Source organism: Malaya genurostris, chromosome 2 (assembly GCF_030247185.1).
Source record: "Malaya genurostris strain Urasoe2022 chromosome 2, Malgen_1.1, whole genome shotgun sequence".
In the NCBI taxonomy this organism is placed as follows: Eukaryota; Metazoa; Arthropoda; class Insecta; order Diptera; family Culicidae; genus Malaya; species Malaya genurostris.
Genome location: NC_080571.1, coordinates 32849519 through 32870297, shown reverse-complemented (window position 1 = coordinate 32870297; position 20779 = coordinate 32849519). Strand labels below are relative to the sequence as shown.

At 39.9% G+C, this 20779-nt stretch overlaps 2 protein-coding genes across 8 annotated transcripts in view; one reads left to right on the top strand and one right to left on the bottom strand.

Moving 5' to 3' along the window:
- LOC131432982 (relaxin receptor 2-like) overlaps positions 1-9152 on the top strand; it is a 229806-nt gene extending 220654 nt beyond the window's left edge. For all 3 annotated transcript variants that reach the window (XM_058599676.1, XM_058599677.1, XM_058599675.1), the window contains one exon: positions 199-9152. In XM_058599676.1, coding sequence (XP_058455659.1) covers positions 199-240 — 42 coding nt within the window. In that variant the 3' untranslated portion in view covers positions 241-9152. The remainder of the gene's footprint in view (positions 1-198) is intronic.
- Positions 9153-9292: 140 nt separating this feature from the next.
- LOC131432983 (uncharacterized) overlaps positions 9293-20779 on the bottom strand; it is a 701653-nt gene continuing 690166 nt past the window's right edge. For all 5 annotated transcript variants that reach the window (XM_058599679.1, XM_058599682.1, XM_058599680.1 and 2 more), the window contains one exon: positions 9293-20253. In XM_058599679.1, the coding sequence (XP_058455662.1) occupies positions 18812-20253 (1442 nt within the window). In that variant the 3' untranslated portion in view covers positions 9293-18811. The remainder of the gene's footprint in view (positions 20254-20779) is intronic.

The following is a 20779-nucleotide window of genomic DNA, read 5'->3' as shown; positions in this document are numbered from 1 at the left end:
GATGATGGGAATGCTCGGTTGACAAACGAACATGTTTGTAACGTCAGTCTGAAGTCTTTTAATTTGACACTGTCAAGTTTGTCGGTGGGTTACTTCCCACGACAGGCAAGCTGAGAGATTGCTACTTTGTACTTGAATTGATAGTGAAGAGAGAAAGAGAGAGATAGAGTGTCTAATCAACTTGTTTTCCATCGGCAGGAACGGATTTCAACCAACACCAAAGTTTACGAGTTCAAATAGCGAACAACGGCCGAGGTCGGCCGACGGCATACCATGTCCCATCCGCGTCGCCAAACCGGTGCTGCGGCCAATCCGGACCACCGTAATCATCGTCACTGCTTCCTACCCGGTCAAAACCTGCAGCACCATCACAACCAACAGTACCGAACAGATCACTACTGTCCATCGACGGGGTCCCCTCCGGGTTCACCGTCGCCTCCGTCCACTATGACCGCCTTGACAGGCTCGACACTAACCATGATTGACTCCAGCTCGTTGGCAGGGACGGTCACCGTAACGATGGGACCAGCACAGGCGTCGCTTCCGGTCGGTGGACGGGAAAACCTGCGGCTCAAGCCGTGTCTTAGTGCCACCGTCAATGGCAGTGGAACCACCAGAACCACCGGCTTGCTGGAAATGGTAACGTTGAGGGCTCCCCAGCGACAAGATTCCTTCCAGGTGCTGCTGAAGAAGGACAGCATCAGAAGTCGAAACAGTTTCGTGTGTGAACTCTAAATGCAAGCCTACGGAAGCCGGTGTCGTTTGTCTCACCGGGGTGAAGGTGAATTCCTCTCTACGGGGGAGTGGAATGCTATAAATTATGTCTGTGATGTTAATTGGTTAGACTGATGTGATACATTTCACGAAATATTACGAACGATAGACACGACGACGGTAATCTGTTTATGGACTTGTGACAGCAAATTGCCAGTACGGCGGTAGCATAAAATTGATTTATACGACCGATCGTTACTAGCAATATCCAATTTGATATTGCGATGGACAGATTTATTCCATGTTTGCTACATTTCTAGTTACATTGTAATTACCAGGTACAAGGCCTCTGCATGAAGTGGAGAGCTAAAATGCATTGTAACCGACGTGTTCAAGGTTCGATACAAAACGTTTTCAAGTATAGTTATGACAGCTCATCCTAATGTAAAGAAAGAAGAAATGACTGTGACTTTTGGTTCCGGAGATACGATGACATAAGTGACATAACCGTCAAAGGGCGTTGTTTTTTGTGCCGCTCATTTTTTCATAGATGGCTAAACCGATTTCAACAAAGTTAGGCTTGTTTGAAAGCTACCATGGGGCCAATTTTGATTTCGGAGATGTGTTTAGATTAGCATCACTCTTTTAAATCAATCAATCTGAATAAATTGGTGTCCAAAATGAACCCAAATTAGTGTCAGAAATTATCTTAATGTAGAAGCAAAAAATATTTCAATGAGACTGTTTCGATGAAAGAGAAAGGCTTTATCACACCACTAGGTGGACGAGGAAAAGGTTTTTTTGTAGATCTACATACTCAGTGGAGGAAGACTTCGGATAGTTTTCATTATTTTTACGTTTCGTCTTTGACTCATCAGTGCAGAGCAGTTCAAATTGAACTGCCTAGTGCTAAACTCGGCAGTTCAATTTGAACCGCTAAGCAGACGTAAAGTTTCTGCTACTTACAGAACACTTTTTGTTTTGCAACGAAGTGCAATGTCTTTTCTGACGTGCCGAACGAAACGGTTCGGATAGTTCTTTGGGAATATTTTAATGAATAATGTTTGGGGTTTGAGCGGATAGTGGAATGAATCTAAATCGTTTTTGAAAAGAAAAGTGAAAGTTCCCTTAAATTTCACTATGAAGAATTTTTTAGCTATTTCGTTATAATTCTAACGTAATAGTTGTAGGCATAAGAACTAATGGAATTAATAATACAATTAAAGCCGAATGATACAAGAACAATCAAAAAGAAAATAAAAGAAGAAACTGATCATGACTCAATCTAGGAAGGCATGAAAATTTGAAAATTTCTAACCATTCAATTGATTCAGTCTAGGTAGGCATGGAAATTTTGAAATTTTCTGAACAACGGTTTTGCGAGTCAGTTTCTTAGTTAAAGTTGAAAAAAGTGGTGGTGTTTTTGCAACGCTTAGAAAAGGTTACTCGAAAAAGAGTAAGATCTCACTCATCTAAACAAAATCAGATATAATAACGCAATAGAAAATGGTGAATGATATCACAAAAATTTTCATTCGATTTTTCGACCGTTCGCTGAAATACTCATCAAACTCATCAAAGTTAGAACTCATAATAATCACTGGTATCTACTCAAATTTTGATGTGTCCATGTATCATTCGAAAATGAGTAACTAGTACTCAAAATCTGAGTAACTATTTCTAAGCGTGTGCCGCTCAAATTTGACAACCTCATGGCTCATGCCGCGCTTGTAAAAAGCTCACCAATATGAATCGATTCGATGTATCAGCTCATTAAGATTGAACTGATGGTTACTTTTGTGACCCGTTTTCCTTGCGCCGTGAAATGTAAGATTTCTCACTGATAATGTCTCATTTAATCCGTTAAAGAAGGATAGATACAGGCATGTCAGAAATAACGAAACTTGGTGCAAACATTTTTTTCAGAACTCGCTCCTCAAGAGCCGAAGATCCGAAGACCCGGCGAACTATGTAGCAAATGAGTGAGCTGGTGAGCTGTGGTTCTTTTCAAAAGAGCTGTGAGCTGTCAGCTCACTTTTATGATTCGATTCATTGGAACAGCTCAGGAGCGAGTTGCTCATCTCCAATCAGTCCAAAAGTCGTAATAATCATTTGTAGCAACAGGCTCCATTTTTTGTTAGTGGGATCGCGTATATTCATTTAGCTGTTCATCTTTATCTGTTGCAAGAGTGAGTCGCTTAACACAAACGGGGTTGTGTCTGAAAAAAATCGGAATGATAAACTGTGCTCTTGGTTGCGTCATCGTTGCAGATATTGTGCTTCAGAATGTAAACGAATATACTCCAGGGTGCCATTTATGAGGAACAGAGCTTTAAATTGTCACGCACTGTGTTTTACTGTCTCATTCGTAAATGACCGACACCAAAACAAACGAAGAGAGACGAAGCATTTTCGTTTCTCATCGAAAAAATGAGAGAGCATAATTGCCAACGTCACTCTTTCCTCTATGACAAGACGAAACCAAACTAACGTCTTCAAGTAGCAACAGCAGAATTTCAATTCTCATTCTTTCATCAATGTATTGAAAATATGTGACGCTTGGCTATAAAAAGTGACTAAAATATGGGAAATCGAAGTAATTACATCCCAGAACTTCTTTGGAAATCGAAACTACTACAAATTCGAGCACCAACAGTTGAAACTTATTGTGAAACCTTTTTCTGTCGTTTCCAATACTCACAGTTTTGGTTGAATATCGACACTGCATACTATGGGATTTTCACTGAAAACTGCAAATGACTGAAAGAGCAAATGAAAGAATTTTTTTTTTTAAACTACTGTCCCGCTTATGTCATTGACTGGACATGGATTTCGTTCTCATAGTTTGCAAGCGAAGCTGAGAGTGACAGTAATTTCTTGTCATTTTCGTCTATTTTTCAGTCAATGAATATGACTTTTATTAGCTCTGATGTGGAATAAGTGTCTGATTGGTGCTTGACCAAACAGCTTAATTTTAAATACATTCCACCCAATTTAGGGGTACCGTTCAGTAACCAAATTACAGATAAAGCGACTCTAGGTAGTTTCCGTAAGGCACGAGCAAAAAATACTCAAAGATGAGTTATATCTACTCAATAGTAGGTAAGTTATATTTACTCTACAGTTGAGTCGTATTAACTCAATTTCAGGTTGATGCGGTTTACTTAATTTTAGCTTTTTGAACGAAACTCTCGCTGTTGGCTGGTTTTGCTCTTTGTATTTTGACAACAATGGAAGAAGCGAATCAAAGAAAAGATAAAAAAAAAACTCAAAATGATGTAAAAAGAAGTCATCAGGTAGTTTTTATTTTCCGTGTACATTAAGGTACGATTGACACACTATTCCAAGCTACCGCCACTTCATAGCATGTCTCGAAGTTAGAAATCAATTTTAAACGGAATAAAAAATAAAGAAAGTAGGGTTATTTTAGGTATTGAGTGTCAACTACTTAATATTTATTAACAAATTTGATATATGTGAAACAAAATTTTGCGTAAAATTTGAGTGCTAGTTTCTCAATTTTTGGCTCATGTACAAATAAAGCATTATTCAGACTTCCGGTGAAGCTCTCAACGTGTGAGTGCGACGAAAATTTGTGTATTTCGTATTCGAGGAAGAAAGATTTTTCGCCTCCTGGAGTGAATCAGTGTTGCGACGCCACGAAACTATCACCGGGAGTCACTGTAACAGCATTTACAATCGAAAATAATAACGTAATCGAACATACCTATAACCTAAACGAGCGAGATAGATCTTTATAGATCCCAGCCCTGTCAAGTTTCCAGTTGAAGGACTCAAATTTGAGTAACTAAGGAGTTACTCTGAACTAGAGTTGTTCCTTTTTTTTGGAGATGAGTGAGATCTTACTCATTTTGCGGCTCTCAAAAAGAGCCTTCTCACTCAGCAATAAAATATTGACCTTCTAACGACAGTTCGACATGTAGATTGCGTTGTTGTTCAAACAATAATGTTTTATTCTCCAGTGAATTTCTATTTATTTGTGGTTGAAATTCGAAAAATCGAAGAATATTCTGTTGGAATAAAGGGATAAACATTGATTTCTTGCAATTGGCATTTCAAGTTATTTATTTCAATATCACTGTTGAAAACAAATCTATTTTCTATACATTACTTACCTTACCTAACAACTATAGGCCTGGGGTGTCCTTTGCTGTATCAAGAATACGTCTCCACATAACGCGGTCCATGGCTGCTCGTCGCCAGCCACTCAAGGCACGGATGCTTCTGAGATCACCCTCCACTTGATCGATCCACCTTTTTTTTGTACCAGTCGGATTAGATCCAAGAACCATTTTCACTGGGCTGTCGTCCGACATCCTTATGACATGCCCAGCCCATCGTAGACGTCCGATTTTAGCTGTCCGTTCGATGGGTGGTTTTCCTAGCAGCTGTTGCAATCCGTGATTCATACGCCGTCTCCACGTTCCGTCTTCCATCTGCATTCCGCCATCGATGGTCCTCAGTACCTTTCTTTCGAAAACACTGAGAGCGCGTTGGTCCTCTGCCAACATAGTCCAGGTCTCGTGGCCATAGAGAAGAACCGGCCTAATGAGCGTTTTGTAGATGGTCAATTTCGTGCGGTGGCGTACTTTTCTCGATCGAAGGGTTTTTCTGAGTCCAAAGTACGCACGATTCCCTGCCAAAATACGTCTCTGTATTTCTCAGCTGGTGTCATTGTCGGCGGTCACCAGTGAGCCCGAATACACGAACTCGTCAACCACCTCGATATCGTCACCGTCTATCAATATTCGTGGTGGGAGGCGTAGTGTTTCTTTTCTAGAGCCTCTTCCTCTCATGTATTTTGTTTTCGACGCATTTATGGCCAGTCCGATACGCATAGCTTCAGCTTTCAGTCCGATGTAGGTTTCCGTCATCTTCTCAAGGTTACGTGTTACAATATCAATATCGTCAGCGAAGCCAAAAAATTGTACGGACTTTCGGAAGATTGTGCCACTCGTGTCGATCCTCGCTCTTCGAATCACACCTTCCAAGGCAATATTGAACAAGATACAAGAGAGTCCATCACCTCTCCGAGATTCGAAGGGACTCGAGAGCGTCCCAGATACTCGGACGTAGCACATCACTCTATCCATCGTTGCTTTGACCAATCGCGTAAGTTTATCCGGGAAACCGTATTCGTGCATGATCTGCCATAGCTGTTCTCGATCGATTGTGTCGTATGCCGCTTTGAAGTCAATGAACAGGTGATGCGTGGGTACGTTGTATTCACGACACTTCTGGAGTACTTGTTTTATCGCGAATATGTGATCCGTAGTGGCGCGGGCTCCAGTAAATCCCGCTTGGTACGGCCCTACGAATTCCTTAGCTATTGGTGATAGACGACGGCAAAGGATTTGGGAGAATACCTTGTAGGCGGCGTTCAGCAATTTGATTGCGCGGTAATTGCAACATTCTAGCTTATCGCCCTTTTTGTACACGGGACATACCACTTCATCCATCCATTCCTGCGGTAGAATCTCCTCCTCCCAAATCCTAGAAATCATCCAGTGCAGCGCTCTAGCCAGTGCCTCCCCTCCATGTTTGAGCAGCTCGCCTGGCAACTGGTCATTGCCCGCGGCTTTGTTGTTCCTCAGCTTGCCGATCTTCTCAATTATCTCCGACAGATCAGGGGCTGGGAATCTGTCGTCGGCTGAGCGTGCACCCAGATTGATTCCTGTGTCGTTCTCTGTATCCTGTGCTTCGTCATTCAGATGCTCGTCGTAGTACTGCTTCCACCTGTCGATCACCTCACGTTCGTTCGTGAGAAGGTTATCACTGATATCTTTGCACATTTCGGCCTGCGGCGTGAAGCCTCTACGTGAGCGGTTCACCTTCTCATAGAATTTCCGTGTGTCATTTGCGCGGTACAGCTGTTCCATCGCTTCGCGATCTTGGTCTTCCTGGTGGCGCTTTTTCTTCCGGAAAACCGTGTTCTGTCTGTTCCGTGGCTGTCTGTATCGTTCCTCGTTCGCTCTAGTTCGGTGTTCGGGTGCTGCAATCCTCGCCCTTGCTGCATTCTTCTCTTCGACCAACTGCTGACATTCGCCGTCAAACAAGTCATTTCCTCGATTCGGTAACCTTGTACCTAGAACGGTTGCAGCAGTGCTACTTACGGCGGACCTTATGTTCCTCCTGCCGTCTTCAAGAGTCGCCGCGCCAAGCTGCTCTTCCGTTGGTAGCACTAACTCCAGTTGTTGCGCGTATTCCTCTGCAGTACGAATGCTACGTAGCTGCTCGAGATTTAGTCCCGGCGTTCTTGTGCGAAGAGTATTGTGCACCGTCGATAGTTTTGAGCGCATACAAACCGCGACAAGGTAGTGGTCAGAATCAATATTGGCACTGCGGTAGGTGCGGACATTGATGACGTCGGAGAAGAATTGCCCGTAGATGAGGACGTGGTCGATTTGAATTTCCGTATGTTGATCGGGTGATCTCCAGGTGGCTTTGTGGATATCTTTGCGGGGGAAGAAGGCGCTTCAAACTACCATTCCTTGGGAGGCATCGTTGGCCGTTGTCGTTTGTTACCGCGTGCAGACATTGCCTTCCGGCCTATCTGAGCATTCATGTCGCCGATGACAAGTTTTACATCCCGCCGTGGACAGCTGTCGTAGGTTCGTTCCAGTTGCGCGTAAAATGCTTCCTTCTCGTCATCGGATCTTGTCTCATGTGGGCAGTGCACGTTGATGATGCTGTAATTGAAGAAACGGGCCTTTATCTTCAATACGCATATTCTATCACTGATTGGCTGCCACCCAATCACGCGCCCAACACTACAAATCCCGTTCCTAGAACGTTGGTTGTGCCACAGCTCTGGTAGAAGGTAGACGCTCGATGCCCACTTTTCCACATCTTCTGTCCCGTCCAACAAAGTTCCTGCAGTGCTACGACATCGAAGCCGCGGATTAGAAGCTCATCATGCAGCATTCGGTCGTATCCTGGGAAGCCAAGCGATTTGCAGTTCCATATGCCAAGCTTCCAATCGTAGTCCTTATTTCGTCGCGTAGATCTTTGCCGATTATTCCGAGTCGTATTAATATCCTGATTATTCGTAACAAGTGTTTTCCGGGCGGCTTGTTAGGCCTGCACCAACCTCCTGTCTCGCCGGAGGGCCATCGTGTCAGCACTGTTTAGAGTTCCATACTGACACACAGATGGAAATCAGACGATAGTTGGGTGAAATTTGTGGCTTGTATCATTAGCGATCGAATGATGTGCAAACTTTACGATCATTGAACAAAGTCTCACCTTTTTTGAGGTCATCTATCTACAGTTTTCATTATAACTTTGGGTAGACAACCCTATTTTTCGTTTGAATCAGTGCATTTTATTTCTGGAAGTAGTACATTTCCAATGGCGAACAAATTTCGGAAATCGGTTGACTAACAACAAAGTTATGACTCGGTAAATTTGAAGTTTTCAATATTTCATATGCGACGTTTATGTCAAAGAAAAGAAAATAGGAAAGCTAATAGGGCATATTGGGCGCGTGAAAAAAAAACCTGGAACGGGAAAAATCAAATTTTCTTTTATTTTTCTTCTATCAATCATCTGCTACCACGTTTTTGAATCAATCTACGAACTTCACAAAATTCGAGGGTGTCAAATTTGTTGAGATTCGTTGGAAAACAGCTGAGCTATGACAGCTCGAAGTTACCGTTCCAACTTTTTTTCAGGCTTGGTATTTGAAGTATTAAGCCTTTTTACCATATTTGTTTCTCCGTGTAAAGGAAAATGGATACAAACAAAGGGCTAAACTGTTTCAGGAACTTGCTTAGTTTAGCTTCATTCTTTCGTGTTGAGGTATTCGTTTAAACTTAATGAGTTCAGCTCTCGTTGTTGGATAGATTGGTCCTTTCTTTGTCGACTACAGTGAAAATTACAAATGAAATAAACGATCCGAAACACTCCAACCGAAGTACAAAGTTGTAAATTATTCAGCTCCAGTCATGCAATTGTCCTGTGCACTAATGAACCGAGTTTGCAAAGTCGAAACATTCTGACTTTTCCATGTCAATTATTTAGCACTTTTCCGGTACCGATTGCAACAACGTGCACAAGTATTACTTACTTCTCGAGAACGTCACAAGTTCCTTTTCAGCATATTAAAACAGCGATCCACCGTTCGAAGTGTTATCCGAAATAGGTTACCGTTTCCGTAAACGTAATTGAAAAACAAAATGTCGTAAAAGTTGAGGAAATAGAATCCCGCCAGAATTAGGACTTACCAAACTCAGGTCAGGAGTAATTGCAAAGAGTTCTGTACATATATATAGAAATAAAGTTGATACGAGTACCGGCCAAACAAAATTATAGGAAACTAAGAGCTTAGATAACTTTTACTAGTAAGAGAAAAAGATGTATTTATTTGTATTTTCTAAGTCGAGCTACCATTAAAGAGTGTTTTATTTAAACTGATACCGTCTGACGCCAAAGAAAACAGATGTTCAGACTATATATTTACTAAAATTTTTCATAAAAGTCTCAGCATCTATTTTCTGCGGTCAAAGTGTTTTTCTTTTAAGTCCATCAGTAAAACAAACAAAGCAACCGTTGAAAGTTACATTTTTCGCAATATATGACTTTATTTCGCATTCGTTCTACGTTCACAATTCTTGAACCTGTTTATTCATATTCCGCAGTTATTTGTTTTTTTTTCGTTTTTCCAATGTGTTACCTACCAAACAGAACCGTTTACCAGTTTGCCTGTTTCGATTGTGATTTAAAAGAAATCTCAATTAAATATATATATTTTTTTGTTCTATTCACTGTGCCTGCGTTATAGCAAAGTAAAACTGATATTGCATTAATTGTGACATGACAGGAAAGGCGACAACTGGTACATGAAATGAGTAGGCATTGCAAAATGCGTTTAGTCCGACCGAACCGGAACGAATTAAGTGCATAGGTTTCAGTGGCTTGAAAGCTAAACTTAATCAGGATGGGTTCGATACCGTGTAATCGAATTGACCGTGAATTCGATCAGATCTCTCGAAATGGTGTGTCAATTCGCGGTGGATTTTCGAAACATTCTGGTGTCGAGTTTCGCTGACTTCTCTAGAGACACCTTTTGCTCTCCGTTGTGACCCCAGGGTTAAAACAGTGGAAATAAATTACTTTACAGCTACTACAAACTACAGATTCATCAGCTCAGGGATCACGTTCACAACTTTTACTTAGACAATAGGTTTCCGTTTCCTCTTTTTTCTCTCTCTATCTCTCTCTCGCTCTCTTCATAGGTTGGTACAGTTCAAATTCAGTCTTCAATATATACAGAATACGATTGTTACATTGGAACATCCTAGCTAAAGTTTCACCGTACGTGTTTTGTGTTATCAATTTTCAATTTTCAACAAAGATTGCTACCCTAAATCTGATTAAACTATGCGCCTAGGCGGAGAGATTTTTACAGCAATAAAATAACCACTAACGGTAAGCATTTTATTTTCATCTAATTGTTCGATTTCGTCCTATATTTATTATGACGTATTTGTGTATGACTAAAGGCTGATGCCTGTTTCCGTGATGCGCTCTGGTAGGTGCAATTTAATATACTGTGTATGATTTGACAGTTGGTAGCTTGGCTGCTATAATTGTATACATGCTTTGATCGTAGCAGGCGTTTCACTGACGCTCCGGCGGCGAGCTTTGCCCGCACCGCTGTAGGACCCGCTCGATTGTCGGAGTCTGATAGTCTATGATGAGCAGCAGTTCTCTTGCGTTGGATTTAAATGTAGGTACCGAAAACGAACATCATCTTGCTAAAGCTATATGACTATACAATTGCATTCTACTTCTACAGAATTTAACAGTAGGGCTAGGAAGTGTAGTAAATCTATGCGATAATGAACGTGAACTTGATTAGCAACGGTTTGAGAGTAGGTGAACTCTGCGAGTTTTAACAAATTGGTGCTTTGGAGATCTGTTGAACAATTTTCCGTTTGGGGGTTTTCGATTGACGCAAAAATCGAATGTGAATTTGTTTGTTCATTTTAAGCGATATTGGAATAGCATGCTTTGAAAAAAAAACAAGACCTAGTAATTTTGAGCTTCGGTGGAATCCTGTTCGAAACTCATGATTGCGTTTCGAATAGGGATTTCGGAATATCACTCGATTGATGGAGTAAACGAATAATAACCCAGGTAATCGAATAATATTCAATAGTTTCGTTTGAAACTAATTTTTGATTTTTAAACTAATTAATAAATTATCGAGTGATCGATTAAAAATTAAATCGATTAGTTTACCAATTTTACTCGAATAATCGAATCGAATAATTTTTACTTGAATAATCGAATAATTTGTGAAATCCTTTATTCCTAGTTTCGAATAAAATTGACGATAACGTTGTGTCTCGTTCGTTAGTGATAGCTTTTTTAGCACGCTGGCGCTGCGTTTGGAGGTGACGATGACGGTCCTATACCGGGCGGATAATCGGGCTACGATGCGGCTCGACCAAATTCACTGGGAGTGAGAATATTTCTTGACGACTTTTTCAGAATATCGCTTCCAAAAGTTGTTTTTTCATTGATAACTTTCTTTATTTACTTAAAACTGTACCTTGAACATGTGGTAATCCTAATAAGCGCGTCACAACAATCGACAATGGAAGCAGTGCAGTAAAACTTCACTCAATTCAATTGAAACCGAATGTGAAACACACTGACGATCTCTCTACAGCAGTAAATTTCACACTCTGTCACACACAACGTTCGCTGACGTACCGAACGGGCAGCATTCAGTTCGTCAATCGATTATCTTCAAATCAAAGCTCAGTCTAACCACCGTCAATTGATCTCTTGAAGTAACAAAATATCTATTTCAATAGTGTTAGAGCGGCTTTCAAATGAGGTTTATGTAAACATTCGAATTGGTTCAAGATAATAGATGAAAGACAAACCAGGTAGCTGAAATATCAATTACAGAATACACATAAATTAATAGTTTTCTCATTTTCTATACTTTACTCCATTTATAATTCTATTCATTCGAACTTGCTCACTACCAAGAGCGAAGACAATGAAGCAGCTTGACTACTTGGTACTTGAAACTGAGCAAGCAAAACTTCAAATTACTAGGTACGATTATTCAACTGAAAATGGCTTCACTTGAAAATGGAGACAAAAGTCATACGAATTTGTATCGATATGCTGACGGTCAGTGGCCATAAATTTCATTTTCATCTGATATCATTCGATAGAAAATGAAATTTTAACGCACTGAGTGGAAGTAAACAAAAAGAGGCTTTCTTGCTAGAAGCTGCGATCTTTTGAAGAAGTCAAAGAGAATATAGGATCTGGTTCTTAGCAATCTAATCAACGTTGGCAGATATGCCGATTCACCAGTATTTATACCGGTATTTCTATAAAGAATTACCAAAAATAAACTTTGCGATTTCTCACGTATCATTTGAATTAGGTTTTACACGATGACGACACAAATGAACTGCCGATGAATCAAGTTCAGCTTTGACAGCTGCCATGTGTTTGTTTTGTTTTGCGACTGTCAATATAAAAATTGAAAAATGACAAAAAAAAGCCTGTTAAAAACGTTTTTCACAGTGAAAAGAACTAAAAAGATTGCTTTGTATACGTTTCCAGCATCAAGGAGCGATATTTGTATAAATCTGTTTAGTGTGAGGCGACTTGCAATTTTTAAATTCAAACGATGAACGTCTAATGAACTTTTAAGCTGTAAACAAACACGCGGCTGTCAAAAAAAGTTCATTCTGTTCATTTTTGTGAGGTTATGTCATGTTCGTGCAAAACCTAATTAGGTTTTACACGATGACGACACAAACGAACTGCCGATGAATCATGATCATCTTTGACAGCTGCCATGTGTTTGTTTTGTTTTGCGACTGCCAATATGAAAATTGAAAAATGACAAAAAAAAGCCTGTTAAAAACGTTTTCCACAGTGAAAAGAACTAAAAAGATTGCCCTGTATGCGTTTCCAGCATCAAGGAGCGATATTTGTATAAATCTGTTTAGTGTGAGGCGACTTGCAATTTTTAAATTCAAACGATGAACGTCTAATGAACTTTTAAGCTGTAAACAAACACGCGGCTGTCAAAAAAAGTTCATTCTGTTCATTTTTGTGAGGATATGTCATGTTCGTGCAAAACCTAATTAGGTTTTACACGATGACGACACAAATGAACTGCCGATGAATCATGATCATCTTTGACAGCTGCCATGTGTTTGTTTTGTTTTGCGACTGCCAATATAAAAATTGAAAAATGACAAAAAAAAGCCTGTTAAAAACGTTTTTCACAGTGAAAAGAACTAAAAAGATTGCTTTGTATACGTTTCCAGCATCAAGGAGCGATATTTGTATAAATCTGTTTAGTGTGAGGCGACTTGCAATTTTTAAATTCAAACGATGAACGTCTAATGAACTTTTAAGCTGTAAACAAACACGCGGCTGTCAAAAAAAGTTCATTCTGTTCATTTTTGTGAGGTTATGTCATGTTCGTGCAAAACCTAATAGGAACCCTCGATGAGAACTCCGTTCACTATCAGCTACAGTTCAATCATTATTTGAAGCAAAACAACAAGCATCTGATCACTACATGCGTTGTAACTAGGACAATGTATGTTCATGTTCGGAAAAATATCAAGTAAAAATTACTTTCAATTATTGGATAGAATTTATTTGGTTTGTTATTGTCTCTTCCCAACATTAAAGTCAATGGAAGCAACAGATCATTTTGTGCTGGATGTATACATATGTTTACTTTCTTTCTGCCCGGTAAAAATATCCAATATCTTCGAACAGGATTGCAAAAGTCAGTCAATCCGAAAAAATGTCTGCAGGCTTCAGGGTATGATACGCTAATCTGACTCGGTGAGCAAAAAAAAAAAAGTCTGCAACAAACAATGTCTGCAGCACTATTTAAGAAATCTGCAGATTTGCACACAAATCAGCAGACCTGGCATCTCTGCTAACTTGTGTAGTTTCCATGGCATTCTGCCGGAGCTTGTCGACGCCTTTTGAAGGGTCAAAAAATTACACTATTACTGAGTCTACTGGTTCAGGATTACGGATCCAAAATTTTTGGATGTATGGGATATTGTAATCTTTAAAATACCGATTATTCATTATTCATACAGATAAAAACCGATTTTTTGGTTTTGGCTTGTGTAGAAATGGTGAATTGTGGTATTTTTTTTATTGCTCACTTCAATGACCCCGGTCACAATTTTCTGGTTCAAATAAAGTACAGATGAGGTACAGGATACATTTTTAAGCCTGACACAATTTTTTGAACATGACCTAGCGGCACTGAATCTCAATACAGTGTTCAGTGCACGAACTAACTCGTTAAACTTGGTTGTTAATGTTCTGCTTCTGGAATATATTTGTAAGAAATTGATTCCGAATTTAATGATCCACCGAATAGTTAAAGTTACAATTGATTTCCACCGCCATTGTTGAATGACTCAAAAACAGTTCTTTCCGCTATCGCTAGAAGATAAACGTGATTTTGTTTAGGAATATGAACGAAACTTGAATTTTCGTTCAACGACACCGGAGAAAACTGCTTTTGCGTTGTGTCACAATGGCTATCTATCTGGAATTGTAAATTGTCTCCTAATATTCTATTGCAAACACATTCCGAGATGAATCTATCATACACTCAGTGCCGTACTGAGGGTGAGGCGATTGAGATTCTCGATTGTGTATGTACGATTGGATCTTCCAAAGATCTAATTCGCACAGAGTAAACCTGCGAATCTTTTGAAGAGGAAAAATTAGATTTTCTGAAAGCCACCGGGAAATCCCCTTCATTACCATTTCCGAGAATTGGCTATTTGGAGATCCAAGTCTATTCAAATTCACTGCACTGATATCGCACGTTTTGACGTAGGACTACTCTTTGAATATTGTATAAGAATGCGAATTCAAAATACGAAGAAAAAAACGTGCAAAAAGTGGTCGGGTCACATAGATTCAAATAGAAAAAAAAAACTATATATTTGAAATGGATTATGGTGGTCGAAACTGTAATACGTAACGAACAATGTACAATTTTCCATTTTGAACAAGGCGTACTCACAGCTTTATTTGAACTGAGCTTCTTTACACACAAAGTCCCGGGTTGGCGGTTCAATGCATAGGGCGCTGGTCTTACAAACCAGTTGTATGTTCGAGCCCCGACCTGGAAGGATTCGTAGTGTCAGTAGAATCGTAGCACCAGCCATGCAATGGTTCTGTACACTCTGAATCGGCTGCGAAGTCTGTTGAAACAGAAGGTCAAATTCCGCTACAGGAATGTAATACCAAGGCTTTTTTTTTTCTTTACACAATCGAAATTAGTGTTGTATTATGTGCGGTTCGTTTATGCCGTGGAAAAGGATTTCATGATCATCAGCCTTCTGTGGATTTTTATGCGCCGTTCGCCATGCTCGAGAAACAATGATTTTTGTCGGAGTTCTGCTGATTTTTCCCATTCGAGATGCTGAACGACCTCGATCATTGAGTGATTTGGATGATTATTTTTCAGGGGTGACATTATACATCGAAGTTAAATAGACTTGTCCGTAAAAGGCAAAACAAAGTCTTGGCATATTCCTTTTGAGAAATTTGGCTTTTCTGTTTCAACAGACTTCGCAACCGATTCTCAACGTTCAGAATCATTGCATGACTAGCATTTCGTTCTTAATTGAAATATGTTGACACAACACCCCTCATCACTAACATAAACAAACTAACGGTACTTTTCAGGAAATGAAAGATTCTGCAATAATATCGAAAGTACATTTCATCGCTATACTATTGAGGATATGAGGAACACAAAAGATAACTGCTTCCTAAATGTTGAAAACAGAAACCAACCGTGATTTTGACAATAGTTGTGTAGTCCTACGTCAACAGTTCGAGCAACCCAACGAACTATTCCTTGTAGTGTTTCATGCTATTTAATTTCGTAAATCGACAGCGCTCAAAAGTTAAAGCACCTAAAAAGATACCCATGCAAAATTTGAACTGAATCGGATATGAGTGAACGGTGCCGCCCGGTGGTTAAAGTTTGAAAATTTTCGATCTTGAAAAATCACTTAGAATTGGCTGAAACGTAGAGATCTAGTGTCGTCTCGAAAAATTCTTCTTCTGAAAAATCGACTTTCACTGGGTTAAATAATTGAAAACATGCGCAAGTTGAACTAAGCAGAACTAAGTAACTCTTGAACTTACAGAATGCCCCTAAAGTTTGTAGTATATGTCATAAATTTGAACGATAATAACTCAGTCATTTGTTTCGAGATTGATATAATTTAACAACCAATCGATACGGAAACATTTAACTTCAACATGACTTTTCAGTAGCTAATAGTACTATTGAAAAATTAATTTGAATTGACCTATGTTTTCACAAGCCAATCACAGCATGCCATAATGATGTCATCCTTTAGTCTGTCTGTGTTTGTGTTTAGACTGTCTGCGTGCGAGCGAAACATGTAGCTTGTCTAGTGAATGGGTGACAAAACAGAGTTACACCCATTCGCTCGCTGGATAGACACATTTACGCGGTGTATGGATGCCATTTTCCGTCTGCTGCATAGCATGTTCGCTTGAGCATATTGAATACCGATCAGCTGTTGATTCTCCAGTAACTAGCAGCCAATTTATAGCGCTTGTATTTCGGTGATTTGTTGATGGATTTGTCACGTTTAACTTGATTTGAAAGCATTACGTGAATATTGTAACTTGAAAATGAATTGATTTGTCGATGGGGTCGTCCGTATACGGGAAACTCAAATTTCTAGCGAAACGATGGCTTGCTAATGGATTCCATTCAAAGTTGTGTTATAAAAATAATCATAGATACTTCTTTTTCATAAAAAATGTGCCATTGATGATGATATATTAGTAACTGAAGATTCTAACTTCCTAAAATTCTCAGCTTTAGTTCAATATCATTTTGTAGAAAACCATGTCTCCTTTTATTGATATATATTTACGAAACCAATCAGTAGAAAAATATGAAATTATTAGAGGCCTAGGCGTAATTTTATACTCAAAACTTACTTTCGTGAATTTTAATACATTTGTCAATAAAGCAAATAGTATGTTAGGCTTCATTAAACGTTTCAGTCATAAATTTCAGGACTCTTACACAATAAAATTATTATATACAACTTATGTCATGCCAATTTGGGAATACTGCAGCATAGTATGGAACCCATGTACCTCCGTACACGTAGAACGCATCGAATCAGTTCAAAAACAATTTCTACCGTATGCGTTTCGTAAACTAAACTGGACTACATTTCCTTTTCCATCATATAAGGCGCGTTGTATGCTTATAAACTTACAAACACTCGAAGAACGCCGCAAAGCTGCAATGCTTTATTATAAACGACATTGTTTTTCAACAAGTACGGAAATATTGTTTTCACAACTAACATTTTATGCTCCTGGCCGCCTCTTAGAAGTCGTCAAATATTCTCGGAAAAAAATATAAGACAAATTATGCTAAAAATGATCCTGTTAATATAATGCTGCGCTTCAACAATGAAAACTGCCAAAAAATTGATCTAATTATATCCAGGAAACAAATAAATGAAAAATTGAGACCAAATCGTAGAAATAATGAATAGTAGATAGGAAACCTTGTTACTTTTTTTTTGTAAACTAGGCAAAATGCCTTAACTGGTTGTTCCACATTTTTCAAATTTAAATCTGTTAATGGGAAAGTTGGAAAATTGCATTCTAATGTCATCATGATCGGTCGTGTATCGTACACAAACCTGTAATTTTTTCGTGATAAATAAATTCAAAAATTTGTTGAAAAACCAAAAAAAAAAAAACAGATGTAAAATAAGTTATACGGATTTATACATATTTTTTCTCCTCTGCCACCACTTCGACACAAGATGGAATACGGAAATTCAGTGCGCACGATCTGGCATCGCTGATGACAGCTATATTCAATTTCTCTTTTTACAAGTAATATAATAGTTTTTGGGTCGTTTTTGAAGCTTTCATAAAACCTTTTGCATGGTCTAAAAAACTTATCAAAAATAAAATATCTAGAGTTAGTCTCGGGCGCCAGAAATTTTCACTACGGCTCTGCATGGGAACCGTTTTATTGTGCTTTAAGTTCTACATTCGGTTTTTTTGCGTATCAGGTTTACGAAATACTTGGTCAATTTTTCCAAGCGTTCTGCTGGTGTTATATCCGCAAAAAAATTGATCGACTTTTAACTAGGTTGATACCAGAAACAGTTTTTCTTCGTGAATGAGTCGAATTTGACTGTTTCGCGCAGTGTTTTTGAAAAAGTTTTGTGAAGGTGAATAATCGAAAAAAATAACATGATATCAAACAAATTCGGCACCGAAGTTAACTCATATTTACAAACAATACAATCGGTCTATAACCGACTTAATTGATCAACCGGAAAGCCACTCGGAAAATTGCTCAACAGATCCCACAGGAAGAGACATATAGTAGCAGCTAACAAAAGGCACACTGGCTAATCATAATAAATGGTCTGTTATCTGATACAAACATGTCCAACATTCTTTTTTTTTTGTTTGTTTTGCCTTGGACTTTTCGCTCACTTACCGTAGAGTAAGTGTAAAATATGGTAGTAGTGGTTAACAGTAGCTAGCTTACAGTAGTTAATAAGAAATCACACAGCTCCGTGTTTTAGCGGTTTACCCGATGAGAGAAGAAAAACATTGATTTTGAATCGATTCCTGCTATATGTATGTGTTTGTTGACTTGTCTAAGTAGTAGTAGTAGTAGATTTGATTGCAATAGTTCTAATACATAATGGGAATTAGTCTGCACACGCCATGACGCTACGACAATAGCATTGTGCTTCCATCTATACTTCGAATCGATCGTTCATTTATTCGGATTGAACCAGAAATTGGGAGGGTGGAGCGGTTAATGACGCTTTCACCGGCGTCGCAGGTCACAGCACTGCCGTTCCGGTTCGGGAGCGGCGTCGGTAGGGATAGGAAGATAGCTCGGAGATGGCCTGCCGGAACCCGGACCCCGTTGGTCAATCGAATAAATGAACAAACGTAACTAGAGATTAAACATATGCCTAAGCTTCTGCAACAATCACCGCTTGTACAGGGAGTCCTTCCCGCGACCCACGCCCCCGACGGCCGTCGATGGCCGGAAGAAGCCCAGCAGATCCAGCGTGCGGCGGGTGCGCTGAATCAGTTCATCCTTGTACTTCCATATTGTGGTATCACGGACCTGATTCTCCTTGAACTCTTCGCAGCTCTTTTTCAGCGTACGAACACAATCGGCTCGGTAGTGCTGGAGCTGGGCGTCATCCGTACTGACCGGATAGGAATGGCAAGCCCCACCCAAACAGGCAATCGGGAAGTGATTGTGCAGCGTTAGCACCCGTTCCGGATTGTGGAAGCACTTGACGTACTGATTGGGTTTGGTGTAGTTTTTGGCTCGCTGCACGTGCTGCAGCATATGCATGTAGCGCGGTGTGTCCTTGATCCAGTCGTGATCGTGCTGGTCCTGATCAAAGAAGTACACATTTCGCACATTATAACTCGGATAGGTGTCATTTTTCAGCTTCATGCCCTTCTCCACGACTCGCTGCATCAGGTCGTGCCACGTTCGATCTTCCTCCAGTTTGGGCATTATCACTTCGTCGATATCGAGTAACGCAATGAACTCGTATTTGTACATGTTCTTGTACAGGCAGTCATTGTACGGAATCAACTCATTCTGCCGCTTGTGTGTGGTTTTCTTCGAGAGGAACAGATGTTGAAAACCCGGGACATTCGGCTGCCCTCCAGGCAACGTCAGCGGAGTCACGTGAACTCGCTCCTGTTCCTCGTAGTACCGCAGTACTTTGGATATATTCGGATGTACCTGAAGTTCATAGAAAAATATCTTATCTGCTCCTAAAATTCCTAAAAGTTCGATCCACTCAACCAATCGAACCGATAAATCGTCATACAAAAAGTCTAATCCTTTTACACAAACGGCAAATCCCTTCTTTTTATCGTCCAAGGGCCGATTGTACAAAACCCGTAGGTTGTTGGTCGCCGTGTCGCACTGTTTCTCCACCAGTGACACCGAAGCCGGTACCAACCCGCGGAACGGTTTCGGTATCTGGCAAGCGATCAGATATGGCTGATAGATGCCCTGTTTGTAGTTACCCCACTTGTTGAACCAGATGTACTTGTACTCGAACGTCTTCACGATGAACGGTTCCTTCTGACCGTCGAACCACAGCTGACAGAAGGTCTTCACCTTCGGTTCGATCCGATCGATCATGCCCAGGATTCGCACGGCCGGTCCGATCCGCGAACGTTTTCGGATATCGTAGTAGGCACCGAACAGTTGGAACGTTCCGTTCGAACTGCGCAACGTCTGCCAGTAGATGTTGTTGAACTCCAGCTCGAAGATCGACGGATACTTGGCGCAGGAGGCCTTCTTCTGGACGGCATTCTTGTGCTTGCTCCAGTAGGCAATCGGCAGCGAGGGGATGCGAGATTCCACGTCCCGTACCAGCTGTTCGTCGTCGATGACTGGAAGTAGATGGAAGAGAATTTCGATTAGAATGGGGTTGGCTGTAGTAAAAGAATTTCTTTAACATTTGAATTTTCCATGAAACATGTTCGAAAACTTGGGTTCTCTTCTCATCAATTAATACTTCAGTAATAAAAGTATAAAATAATTTGTGTTCAAAAGAAAAGAAACTTCACTACCAATTCAAAATTGAGTTACGATTCACCGAAATTACCATTTTTGTGATATCACTGCGTCGACGAAAGCAGCTTTTGGTGAAATAACTTGCGGCGAAACGGCTTTCGATTAAATTTTGTTACACCAGACATGTCAGGTGCACAGAATTTCATTGTGTTTTACAGAAACTTAAAATTACGCAGATTTCTGATAGAGAGAGAGGACATAAATGGACACAGATTCCTTAAACTTCAAAGACTTCTAGCAAAAACGTGAATTTTTTATTTTAAACATTGTTTCATTTTGCTGACGGAAACGATACCGTTTTACAATGTTCATTATTACGGCGAATACAGATTTTTGAGAAAA